Source organism: Colossoma macropomum, unplaced genomic scaffold, assembly GCF_904425465.1.
Source record: "Colossoma macropomum unplaced genomic scaffold, Colossoma_macropomum, whole genome shotgun sequence".
Classification (NCBI taxonomy): domain Eukaryota; kingdom Metazoa; phylum Chordata; class Actinopteri; order Characiformes; family Serrasalmidae; genus Colossoma; species Colossoma macropomum.
The window spans coordinates 26761256-26773765 of NW_023494792.1; the positions used below are offsets into that span (position 1 = coordinate 26761256).

Below are 12510 nucleotides of genomic sequence, written 5' to 3' on the forward strand. Positions count from 1 at the left end.
GACCTATCAGTAGGCTTAAACACCTTATTATTGGACCTATCAGTAGGCTTAAACACCTTATTACTGGACCTATAAGTAGGCTGAAACACCTTATTATTGGACCTATCAGTAGGCTTGAACACCTTATTATTGGACCTATCAGTAGGCTTAAACATCTTATTATTGGACCTATCAGTAGGCTTAAACACCTTATTATTGGACCTATCAGTAGGCTTGAACACCTTATTATTGGACCTATCAGTAGGCTTGAACACCTTATTATTGGACCTATCAGTAGGCTTGAACACCTTATTATTGGACCTATCAGTAGGCTTGAACACCTTATTACTGGACCTATCAGTAGGCTTAAACACCTTATTAGAGGGACCTATCAGTAGGTCCAAGCACCTTATTAGTAGGACCTGTTAGTAGGCCCAAGAACCTTATTATTGGACCTATCAGAAGGTCCAAGCACCTTATTATTGGACCTATCAGTAGGCTGAAACATCTTATTATTGGACCTATCAGTAGGCTTAAACACCTTATTATTGGACCTATCAGTAGGCTCGAACACCTTATTATTGGACCTATCAGTAGGCTTAAACACCTTATTATTGGACCTATCAGTAGGCTTGAACACCTTATTATTGGACCTATCAGTAGGCTCGAACACCTTATTATTGGACCTATCAGTAGGCTTAAACACCTTATTATTGGACCTATCAGTAGGCTTAAACACCTTATTACTGGACCTATAGTAGGCTGAAACACCTTATTATTGGACCTATCAGTAGGCTTAAACACCTTATTATTGGACCTATCAGTAGGCTTAAACATCTTATTATTGGACCTATCAGTAGGCTTAAACACCTTATTATTGGACCTATCAGTAGGCTTGAACACCTTATTATTGGACCTATCAGTAGGCTTGAACACCTTATTACTGGACCTATCAGTAGGCTGAAACACCTTATTAGTGGGACCTATCAGTAGGTCCAAGCACCTTATTAGTAGAACCTGTTAGTAGGCCCAAGAACCTTATTATTGGACCTATCAGAAGGTCCAAGCACCTTATTATTGGACCTATCAGTAGGCTTGAACACCTTATTATTGGACCTATCAGTAGGCTTGAACACCTTATTATTGGACCTATCAGTAGGCTTAAACACCTTATTATTGGACCTATCAGTAGGCTTGAACACCTTATTATTGGACCTATCAGTAGGCTGAAACATCTTATTATTGGACCTATCAGTAGGCTCGAACACCTTATTATTGGACCTGTCAGTAGGCTGAAACACCTTATTATTGGACCTGTCAGTAGGCTTAAACACCTTATTATTGGACCTGTCAGTAGGCTTAAACACCTTATTATTGGACCTATCAGTAGGCTTGAACACCTTATTATTGGACCTATCAGTAGGCTTAAACACCTTATTATTGGACCTATCAGTAGGCTTGAACACCTTATTAGTGGGACCTATAAGTAGGCTTAAACACCTTATTATTGGACCTATCAGTAGGCTTGAACACCTTATTATTGGACCTATCAGTAGGCTCGAACACCTTATTATTGGACCTGTCAGTAGGCTGAAACACCTTATTATTGGACCTATCAGTAGGCTGAAACACCTTATTATTGGACCTGTCAGTAGGCTGAAACACCTTATTATTGGACCTATCAGTAGGCTTGAACACCTTATTAGTGGGACCTATAAGTAGGCTTAAACACCTTATTATTGGACCTATCAGTAGGCTTGAACACCTTATTATTGGACCTATCAGTAGGCTCGAAACACCTTATTATTGGACCTGTCAGTAGGCTGAAACACCTTATTATTGGACCTATCAGTAGGCTGAAACACCTTATTATTGGACCTGTCAGTAGGCTGAAACACCTTATTATTGGACCTGTCAGTAGGCTGAAACACCTTATTATTGGACCTGTCAGTAGGCTGAAACACCTTATTATTGGACCTGTCAGTAGGCTTAAACACCTTATTATTGGACCTATCAGTAGGCTTGAACACCTTATTATTGGACCTATCAGTAGGCTCGAACACCTTATTATTGGACCTATCAGTAGGCTGAAACACCTTATTATTGGACCTGTCAGTAGGCTGAAACACCTTATTATTGGACCTATCAGTAGGCTGAAACACCTTATTATTGGACCTGTCAGTAGGCTGAAACACCTTATTATTGGACCTGTCAGTAGGCTTAAACACCTTATTATTGGACCTATCAGTAGGCTTAAACACCTTATTATTGGACCTATCAGTAGGCTTAAACACCTTATTATTGGACCTATCAGTAGGCTTAAACACCTTATTACTGGACCTATAAGTAGGCTGAAACACCTTATTATTGGACCTATCAGTAGGCTTGAACACCTTATTATTGGACCTATCAGTAGGCTTAAACATCTTATTATTGGACCTATCAGTAGGCTTAAACACCTTATTATTGGACCTATCAGTAGGCTTGAACACCTTATTATTGGACCTATCAGTAGGCTTGAACACCTTATTATTGGACCTATCAGTAGGCTTGAACACCTTATTATTGGACCTATCAGTAGGCTTGAACACCTTATTACTGGACCTATCAGTAGGCTTAAACACCTTATTAGAGGGACCTATCAGTAGGTCCAAGCACCTTATTAGTAGGACCTGTTAGTAGGCCCAAGAACCTTATTATTGGACCTATCAGAAGGTCCAAGCACCTTATTATTGGACCTATCAGTAGGCTGAAACATCTTATTATTGGACCTATCAGTAGGCTTAAACACCTTATTATTGGACCTATCAGTAGGCTCGAACACCTTATTATTGGACCTATCAGTAGGCTTAAACACCTTATTATTGGACCTATCAGTAGGCTTGAACACCTTATTATTGGACCTATCAGTAGGCTCGAACACCTTATTATTGGACCTATCAGTAGGCTTAAACACCTTATTATTGGACCTATCAGTAGGCTTAAACACCTTATTACTGGACCTATAAGTAGGCTGAAACACCTTATTATTGGACCTATCAGTAGGCTTAAACACCTTATTATTGGACCTATCAGTAGGCTTAAACATCTTATTATTGGACCTATCAGTAGGCTTAAACACCTTATTATTGGACCTATCAGTAGGCTTGAACACCTTATTATTGGACCTATCAGTAGGCTTGAACACCTTATTACTGGACCTATCAGTAGGCTGAAACACCTTATTAGTGGGACCTATCAGTAGGTCCAAGCACCTTATTAGTAGAACCTGTTAGTAGGCCCAAGAACCTTATTATTGGACCTATCAGAAGGTCCAAGCACCTTATTATTGGACCTATCAGTAGGCTTGAACACCTTATTATTGGACCTATCAGTAGGCTTGAACACCTTATTATTGGACCTATCAGTAGGCTTAAACACCTTATTATTGGACCTATCAGTAGGCTTGAACACCTTATTATTGGACCTATCAGTAGGCTGAAACATCTTATTATTGGACCTATCAGTAGGCTCGAACACCTTATTATTGGACCTGTCAGTAGGCTGAAACACCTTATTATTGGACCTGTCAGTAGGCTTAAACACCTTATTATTGGACCTGTCAGTAGGCTTAAACACCTTATTATTGGACCTATCAGTAGGCTTGAACACCTTATTATTGGACCTATCAGTAGGCTTAAACACCTTATTATTGGACCTATCAGTAGGCTTGAACACCTTATTAGTGGGACCTATAAGTAGGCTTAAACACCTTATTATTGGACCTATCAGTAGGCTTGAACACCTTATTATTGGACCTATCAGTAGGCTCGAACACCTTATTATTGGACCTGTCAGTAGGCTGAAACACCTTATTATTGGACCTATCAGTAGGCTGAAACACCTTATTATTGGACCTGTCAGTAGGCTGAAACACCTTATTATTGGACCTGTCAGTAGGCTTAAACACCTTATTATTGGACCTATCAGTAGGCTTAAACACCTTATTATTGGACCTGTCAGTAGGCTTAAACACCTTATTATTGGACCTATCAGTAGGCTTAAACACCTTATTATTGGACCTATCAGTAGGCTTAAACACCTTATTATTGGACCTATCAGTAGGCTTAAACACCTTATTACTGGACCTATAAGTAGGCTGAAACACCTTATTATTGGACCTATCAGTAGGCTTAAACACCTTATTATTGGACCTATCAGTAGGCTTAAACATCTTATTATTGGACCTATCAGTAGGCTTGAACACCTTATTATTGGACCTATCAGTAGGCTTGAACACCTTATTATTGGACCTATCAGTAGGCTTGAACACCTTATTATTGGACCTATCAGTAGGCTTGAACACCTTATTATTGGACCTATCAGTAGGCTGAAACACCTTATTAGTGGGACCTATCAGTAGGTCCAAGCACCTTATTAGTAGGACCTGTTAGTAGGCCCAAGAACCTTATTATTGGACCTATCAGAAGGTCCAAGCACCTTATTATTGGACCTATCAGTAGGCTGAAACATCTTATTATTGGACCTATCAGTAGGCTGAAACACCTTATTATTGGACCTATCAGTAGGCTTAAACACCTTATTATTGGACCTATCAGTAGGCTCGAACACCTTATTATTGGACCTATCATTAGGCTTAAACACCTTATTATTGGACCTATCAGTAGGTCCAGGCACCTTAATCATAGGGATCAGTTTTTGTCAGTGTTCAACATAGAGCAGCAGAGAAAAGCACAAATGCATGGATCACATGGATATTTTGTTTCCTTTTCCAGAGCTGGATCTCAACCGATTAGATGGCGACACTGTGTGCCCAACCATGAGAAATGGACAAGATGACCTTCCAGGTAAAATTAAGAGCTTTCTTGATAATATAACGCAAGTTATACAGCAGGCATTTAAGCCACTGTCCTCACTCAACAGCAGAATTATGCCGAATCAGACAATTTGAATTAGATGGTTTACTCATAAATACCTTGCTACCCCGCTGCCTCAATGTTCTGAAGCTTTTTTATTGGTTAAAGATGGATATAGATTGTTTTAAAGCATCTCAAACGAGCCAAATAAACCAGTCCTGCTTTGGGCAGACAGCAGGAACACTTCATGCTCAGCAAGATTTTAATTGGTTGCCACTACGTTGGTTTTAGTAAGACGTGGTGGTTACAACCACCAAATCACTCTCACATGTTCCGCAGCTTGATGACTAGAAAGTGTAAGCGGAATTTTTGGGGGGGTGGGATCTGCACCTGGTTGTTGTAAAACAAACACATGTTTACATTATGACGCTCCCCACTGAGTCCACATTTATGTACAGTTAATGTTTGTTATGAGGCCTTGTTTTGTTCTGCATCTTATTAAAGCGATACTCAAGACTGAGCTGGCAAGTGCTCTGAAGAAATAGCTGAGTAAGTCTTCTCTTACTGTACACTTGTATGTAGGGTTGCCTCCTTAGCCCTGCACACTGTTTGACATAAAGGTTCTGTGCAGGTACATTTTTCGTTCATCAAGGTACAAACAGTGTAAATGTTCCCCCAAAGCTACAACAGTGGTTTTAAGGTCTGATTGTGAACCTTAAGTAAGTTTTTCCAGGTGAAAAGTTTGTATTTATTCCTTTTCATAACTGAATGTTTTAAACAGAACAGTAAAATAAAAGCCTGGAGGCGAGACGGGGTGTGTGGAGTCAGTACAGCTTAGAACATATCATTTCAGTGGATTATGGTTCAGTTATGTTCCCTGACTAAAGGTACTGAGATGGACCCTTGAGGGTTCCACCCCAGAGACAAGAGGGGCACTGCCCCAGTGACAGTTTAGTAGCTTTATTTCTGAGAGTGTAAAATTCCTGGACACTCGATCAGTGGCTTGATTTTCCATTGAATTCAGTGGACGGGTAACTAAGCTCACAATGCAATCTAAGAGAGACGGATGTCAGTTCAGCTACAGAGCCTAATCTTTTCAGTTGTCACGTTTAAGTGCTGCCTAGTGCCTAAACTTCACCAATAGTGCACCTTTTCCCAACAACTGTCCTTACACTGAGGGTAACCTGAACTAATCAAACCCCATCTTTGTATTCAAATGGGTTTGACTGGATAAAAAGAAGTTAATAAGAAGTGTCATATCATCACTGCCCAAAGAGAAACATGCATTTCCATTTTTGTCAATCTTTATTTTTCTACATTATTTGAGCTCAGCAGCTGCCTAGGCTTTCTGTAATAATTTCATGATGAATAGACCAATAGAAATGCTTCACAATTACTTTCAATAAAACCTCTAATTTCATTAACTTCCTTTTGTAAGTTCAGACCATGACTTCAGCATGGCGGTGGTAGTATGAGGAACGACTGATTGAGGGAGAGAGAGAACTCTGGGGCTGGAGTTCTGGGCAGCTTCTGTCTGTAGCTAGAATGCTGGACCCCTCATAGCTATGGTGGGGCTGATGCAGGACTGAGGAACAGGGAGGAGATGGGGTGGTGGTGGGGATTACGAACACGTCGTCATGGGAACGGAAGGTGAGGATGTGAATTTATAGGGTGTTAGATTGGAGGAAGGAGGGGTTTCAGCCATGCTCCTCCCCCCAAACTTCAGTTATAACAGAACTACATTTAAAATTAAAGAATGTTTTTGGCCTTTCCTGCACATTTTAGTGTACATTTTTTATTTATTTGTGTGTTTAATGGTGCAGCAAGCTGAAGTCTGCAGTGTTTTGGCCCGCGAGGACTGGAGACTGACACGTGATCTACACTGACCAGCTTTATCAGCTCCACTTACCATATACTCCAGCAGCACTGCTGTGTCTGATCCACTCATACCAGCGCAACACACACTAACACACCACCACCACATCAGTGTTACTGCAGTGCTGAGAATGACCCACCACCAAAATAATACCTGCTCTTTGGTGGTCCTGTGGGGGTCCTGACCATTGAGAAACAGGGTAACAAAGTATGCAGAGAAACAGATGGATTACAGTCTGTAACGGTAGAACTACAAACTGAAACTATATGGTCAGTGGAGCTGATAAAATGGACAATGAGTGAAGATACAAGGAGGTGGACAATCACTTAGACACACACTCTTAGAGACATATTAAATAATATGTAACTCTTATTAAGTCTATAATGTGATGTATGTTCTTGTATGTGTGTGTGTGTGTGTATGTGTGTGTGTGTGTGTATGTGTGTGTGTGTGTGTGTGTGTGTGTATGTGTGTGTGTGTGTGTATGTGTGTGTGTGTGTGTGTGTGCGCGTGTGTGTGCATGCTGGCAGGGTTTGACCTGATCACACAGTTCCAGTTGGATGTGATTCCTATGAAAGGCGTGAGGAAGGTGGAGGGGTCCACTCCCACTCAGGTGGCCTACAGACTGGACCGAGAGGCCAACTTCCAAATTCCAACAAGGTAACACACAGACACACAGGCAATAAACAGATTTATTTTCACTTGGAAAATCAACAAAAGATGTAATTTGAATTCTTTTACGTGTGGATACTATGCCATTTTTTAAAAATAATAATATTAAATAATTCAATAATTAGAATGTCTATAACAGAAGATAACATAGAGGGCAGAAGACCTCATAACAGGCCAGATTGTGGTGCGAGACGACAAAGTAGGTATGCTCATGTGACCAGCACAGCAGCTTCTGAGGCATAGCCAGCTGTCTCAGCTCTCTTATGGCATACAAGTGTGTAATTCTAGCCCATTTTAAGCTCAATTTGATCAAAGTTGACTGTTTATCAGGGTCAGTCCAATATTTAGCTTGAATAGCCATCATTTGCTGTGCAGTGGGGGAAGCGTTGCCAGATTAACTGCCCAAGCCAGCTCCGACTGAGCGATCAGACAATCGAATGGATTTCTGACACAAATTTTGGTCACTTTTCTCACAGTGTGAGCAGATCTTACAAACCAATTTCACAAAATAGCACTTAAATCGCATGCAGTCATGACCACTGTGGCTCACAGAGGCAAAAAGGGCAACTTTTGCAGTACCAAAGTCCATATATGCCCATTTTGCTCTGTCTGCTAGGCTAAAATTAATGTTAATATGTTGATTTTTTAAATTGTCTTTGTAAAATTGGCTGTAGAGAGGCTGTATTGTCCTACCCACCTACATACAGCTTAGTTTTTCAGCGTGTTTGCTCAGTACCCTTTAGCTGTGTTTACATGCAGCCTAATAATTTGCTCAATCAGAATAGAATACGTCCATGTGGACACCTCAATCCGAATAGTCTAGTCCGATTGAGGCCATTTGGAATACGGTTTCTATCTGACGGAACAAGGTGGGTAATCCTGTAAATAATCTGTTAAATAGAAGAATAATAACCATGTAAACACCTGTACTCTGATTACATTCCCTATCAGAGAAGTGCAGTGGAGATGAAGTTTATGCTCTGATCTTTAAAAGACGGCGGTGGGACGGACGTCCAGCTTATGTGTCTCAGAACACGACGTCTTCCTCTCGGCCTTCTTTAATAAGGACATGTGAAGGACGTTTTCCTGAGTCTGACACCATTAAGCACTGCTCACTGCTGCTCATCTCACTCTGACTGGACTCACGTGAAGCTGGTTGTCATGGCAACGTCTACACTAAGTGGTTCTCTACGCATGCACGTAATTTTGGATCTGATTACTTGTAGTGAGCATGTAAACTGAGATTATCCTCAGATGAGAATAAACACCTCAGTCTAAATCTATAATCAGAATGTATTCAATCAGATTGGACAAAACCTTTGCATGTAAACGCAGCCAGAGCTGTTCAGAGTAAAACAGTTTTGTTGGGGCTGTCAGTAGACAGAGCTGTCTGTAGGGGCTGTCAGTAGACAGAACTGTCTGTAGGGGCTGTCAGTAGACAGAGCTGTCTGTAGGGGCTGTCAGTAGACAGAGCTGTCTGTAGGGGCTGTCAGTAGACAGAGCTGTCTGTAGGGGCTGCGTATCATGTGCGGTGTGTGATTTCATCCAGCGTGAGCATATAAATCATAGACTTTGTCTGTACACGACAAGCGATTCGTACACTGTGAGTCTCCAAAGAACAAGACTGGTACAATCACACAGTGTACGCCTGGACTTACCGGACCAACTTTATGCAAATGAGCTAAGCAATCAGTTTGTTGATATGAGGCACAGAAACCGCTTGTGGCACACCCATAATGAAGTTACACATACACATCAAGCGGGAGATCGTTATAATGGTTGAAGAAAAAATGGATGGAAGTGGGAGATAATTGCATTTTCCGAAGTATTGAAGTTTTTAAAACAATATTAGGCTGTTTAAGAGCACAAAACTAGCTTTTAACTCCTACTTGTGCTTTAGCGACACTCTCCCCCAGGGGCACACTTTGCCTCTTTGGCAATTTTCCCTGTAATTTTTATCCCTGTAATTTTGTAATTAGGAAAATTCCCTGCAAAGGTCACCCAAGTGTCTTCCTCCTTATGAAGAGCAGAACATACTCTTTAACTAACTGCTGTTAGAAACACATACTGAAGCTCTTTTGGGCCTAAAGTCGTTTTGGGTGCTGACCCACGACAAGAGGACACAATATGTGGCCTGTGCTTTTACACCTGAGACAGCACTGTCACTAAAACTGTCAGTATTCATATCCCCATATGTGCTATTGTTTACTCTAGATAAACCTTCTCAAGCCTTTAATGACCTGTATTATGGAGAACTGAATTCGATGTGGTATGTAAACACTGTTAAAGTTTAGAAACGTCTAGTTCACTCCTGTCATACAGTCCATAGGTGGAAACAGCACAGTTTGGAATTTGCTGTGGTTGTGATGTCATAAAAACAACACATTTACACACGTTAGTACACAAAGGTTTGCACATCCTGGTCAAATGCCATGTTGTGTTGATTTTCCAAGTGAAAATTAGTTAATACATCCTCCACAGAGAAAACACTTCTGTACATTTTTGTGCACTTTTTCTGTGTTTTTCCCAAATTTAACATATCAGGGGGAATATGAGACATAAAATGTGGCCTGTGCAAAAGTTGTGAAACATTTTATTTTTATGTTTTAATTTTTCCAATATTTTAAAGTCAGCAAAGAAACAGTAATTGTGTACAAAAATGTGCACAAAAAATCATTTGACTAAGGGTGCCAAAACATTTGCATATGAGCTTATAACTTATATGAGCTTATAGCAGTTTGGCCCCGCCCGCTCACTATATCTACAACACAGGGCAGTCAATCAGAACAGAGCTCATTTACATATATTGAAAGGCCCAATAACAAAAACAGCCTGTTTAATTCTAAGGGATAGGGAGAGGTTGGAAAATGTGATGTGGCTCCTGAGAGGCACACCCATCTAAATATTGGCCCCTTTCATGAGGAGATTGCGAGTTTGATCCCCAGCGATGCTACAGCCATCTGTGAGTCGCTCTCTCTTGCGTGTAGGATGGCCCCCCTCTCCTCCCATCACTCAGCACGATGCTAGCCAGTGCAGGCGTTTGTCAGCTGATGGAACAGAACTGGTGATTAGTGTTCTCCTCTGAGCGCGTTCGGCTGTCCAATGATGTTGTGTTATCGGCAGGTCAAAAAGATGTGGTGGCGCTTTACAGGACTCGGAGGAAGCCTGAGCTAGCTTTTGTCCTCCTAGCGCTGGTAGTAATGTATGGCTGGAGGATTCCTAACTAGTGGGTGAAATATGACTAAAATTAGGGAGAAAATTGGGGAAAAAAGTGGTCATGTGAAAATGCATTATGACTTTTTTTGGTACATGAAAACATACAAACATCATAAGCGGACTTCAAGAAGGTAAATATAGGATATGGGGCTTTGAGATAAGATACCTTTTTGTCGCTGTACGAGTAGTCATTAGGAGATGTCGTTTGGAGCGATCCTGTGGATACTTAATGAAAAGTAAAACTATAAAATATAAAAGTAAGTATAAACACCCATACAGACTAAAGATGCAAAATCAAACGTAAATATATACACAGAATAAAGTGTGCATAAAAGAACAGTATCCATAGAATATTAACTGTCCATGAAAGAATAAAGAGTCCATAAAGGAATAAAGTGTCCAGTACTGGGAGCGATGTTGGAGGGATATTGCACAGAACAATTGCTGCGCTTGAAGGGGTGGTAGAAAATTTATTATTGCAGTTAAAGGGGGAAATAAATAGGAAACAGTCACAGTACTGAGATATATTATTGCACTGAAGAGTAATAGTACAATAATAGAAAGCAGTCACAGTGGTTGGTACACAGTGCCAGTGGATTACACATGTGGATTACTCATAGACCAGCATGTGCAGATGTGTGAATGTGGTAGCGTAGCTGAGGTCCAGTACAGTTATGGTGGTGTTGCTGCTATACGGAGTGCTGTGTGTTCAGCAGTGTGACAGCACTGGGGTAAAAACTGTTTTTCAGTCTGGTCGTTCAGCATTCAGGGCTCTGTAGTGCTGGCCAGATGGCAGAGGAGTGAAGAAGAGGAGTGTGTCTGGAGTGGGGCGGGTTTTAGCAGATGTTCATGGTGGGTTCTGTAAATATCTTCTGGTGGTGGAAGCTGTGAGCCGGTGATCCTCTGGGCCGTTTTAATGATGTGCTGGAGGGCCTTCCAGCGCTCAGAGGTGCAGCCTGAGTGCCATGTTGTAATGCAGTATGTGATGATGGACTCTGTGGTGCATTTATAGTTGCCCAGCAGCTTTTGTGGGAGTTGTGCTTTCTTCAGGCTCCTCAGGACGTGAAGCCTCTGAAGACCTTTCATGGCTATCGCTTTATCTTGATGGACCATGGCAGGTCTTGGCTGATGTGGACTCCAAGGAATCTCCTCTCGCTGTGGACACCAAAGGGATGGTGACCATTTCGTTTCTGTCTCCCGAAGTCTGAGATGAGCTCCTTTGTTTTCTTTGAGTTGGGAGCAAGGTTGTTGTCCCAGTTCCAGATCTCCAAGCTCTCAACCTCTTCTCTGTAGGCTGGCTTCTTGTCGATGTCCGCTTGATGATCATGTTGGAATCACTAATAGGCTTGCAGTCATATGTGAAGGGGGAGTTTAGAAGGAGGCTTTTTCAAAATGTCTGCGTTATTCAGTGGTTGAGATGTAAACAGAGTCATTCAGAGTGGTTTGGTGTGAAACGGTTCACTGTAGAGACTCAGATGTCTTTACAGTGGGGGTGATAGGAACCAGGGGTCACAACGTCTACAACACTAATACAGACATTTTATTCACTGTCCAAAACCACCAGTGAACCTTTTCTCTGGGAACTATTTTGCCTCACAACACCCTGCATGTTTCCCTCCACCATGAATGGGTTTAAAAATATGTTTTAGGTCAAGACTTTTTTAACCCTTTAACAGGCCATGGGGCCATCGGCAGGCCCAGAGTTTTATTACACACAATAGCACAACCAGTTTGCATTAAAGCCCATGTAGCTACTGAATAATAAGCCTTATTGTGTAATAAGCTTAGGATGTTAAGTGGTTAGAACTATCATAAAACAGTGTCTCAGACATCAGGCAGTGAATTCACAACCATTTCATGTAATATCTTTCTGTGAGGGAGCTTTTAGAGGTGGACGTCTGGTTCCTATCA

At 41.3% G+C, this 12510-nt stretch overlaps 1 protein-coding gene across 3 annotated transcripts in view; it reads left to right on the plus strand.

The window, feature by feature from the left end:
- Window positions 1-12510, plus strand: part of LOC118812045 (collagen alpha-1(IX) chain-like) — a 73904-nt gene that overhangs the window by 14978 nt on the left and 46416 nt on the right. For all 3 annotated transcript variants that reach the window (XM_036576724.1, XM_036576726.1, XM_036576725.1), the window contains exons 3-4: window positions 4755-4826; window positions 7242-7371. In XM_036576724.1, coding sequence (XP_036432617.1) covers window positions 4755-4826; window positions 7242-7371 — 202 coding nt within the window. The remainder of the gene's footprint in view (window positions 1-4754; window positions 4827-7241; window positions 7372-12510) is intronic.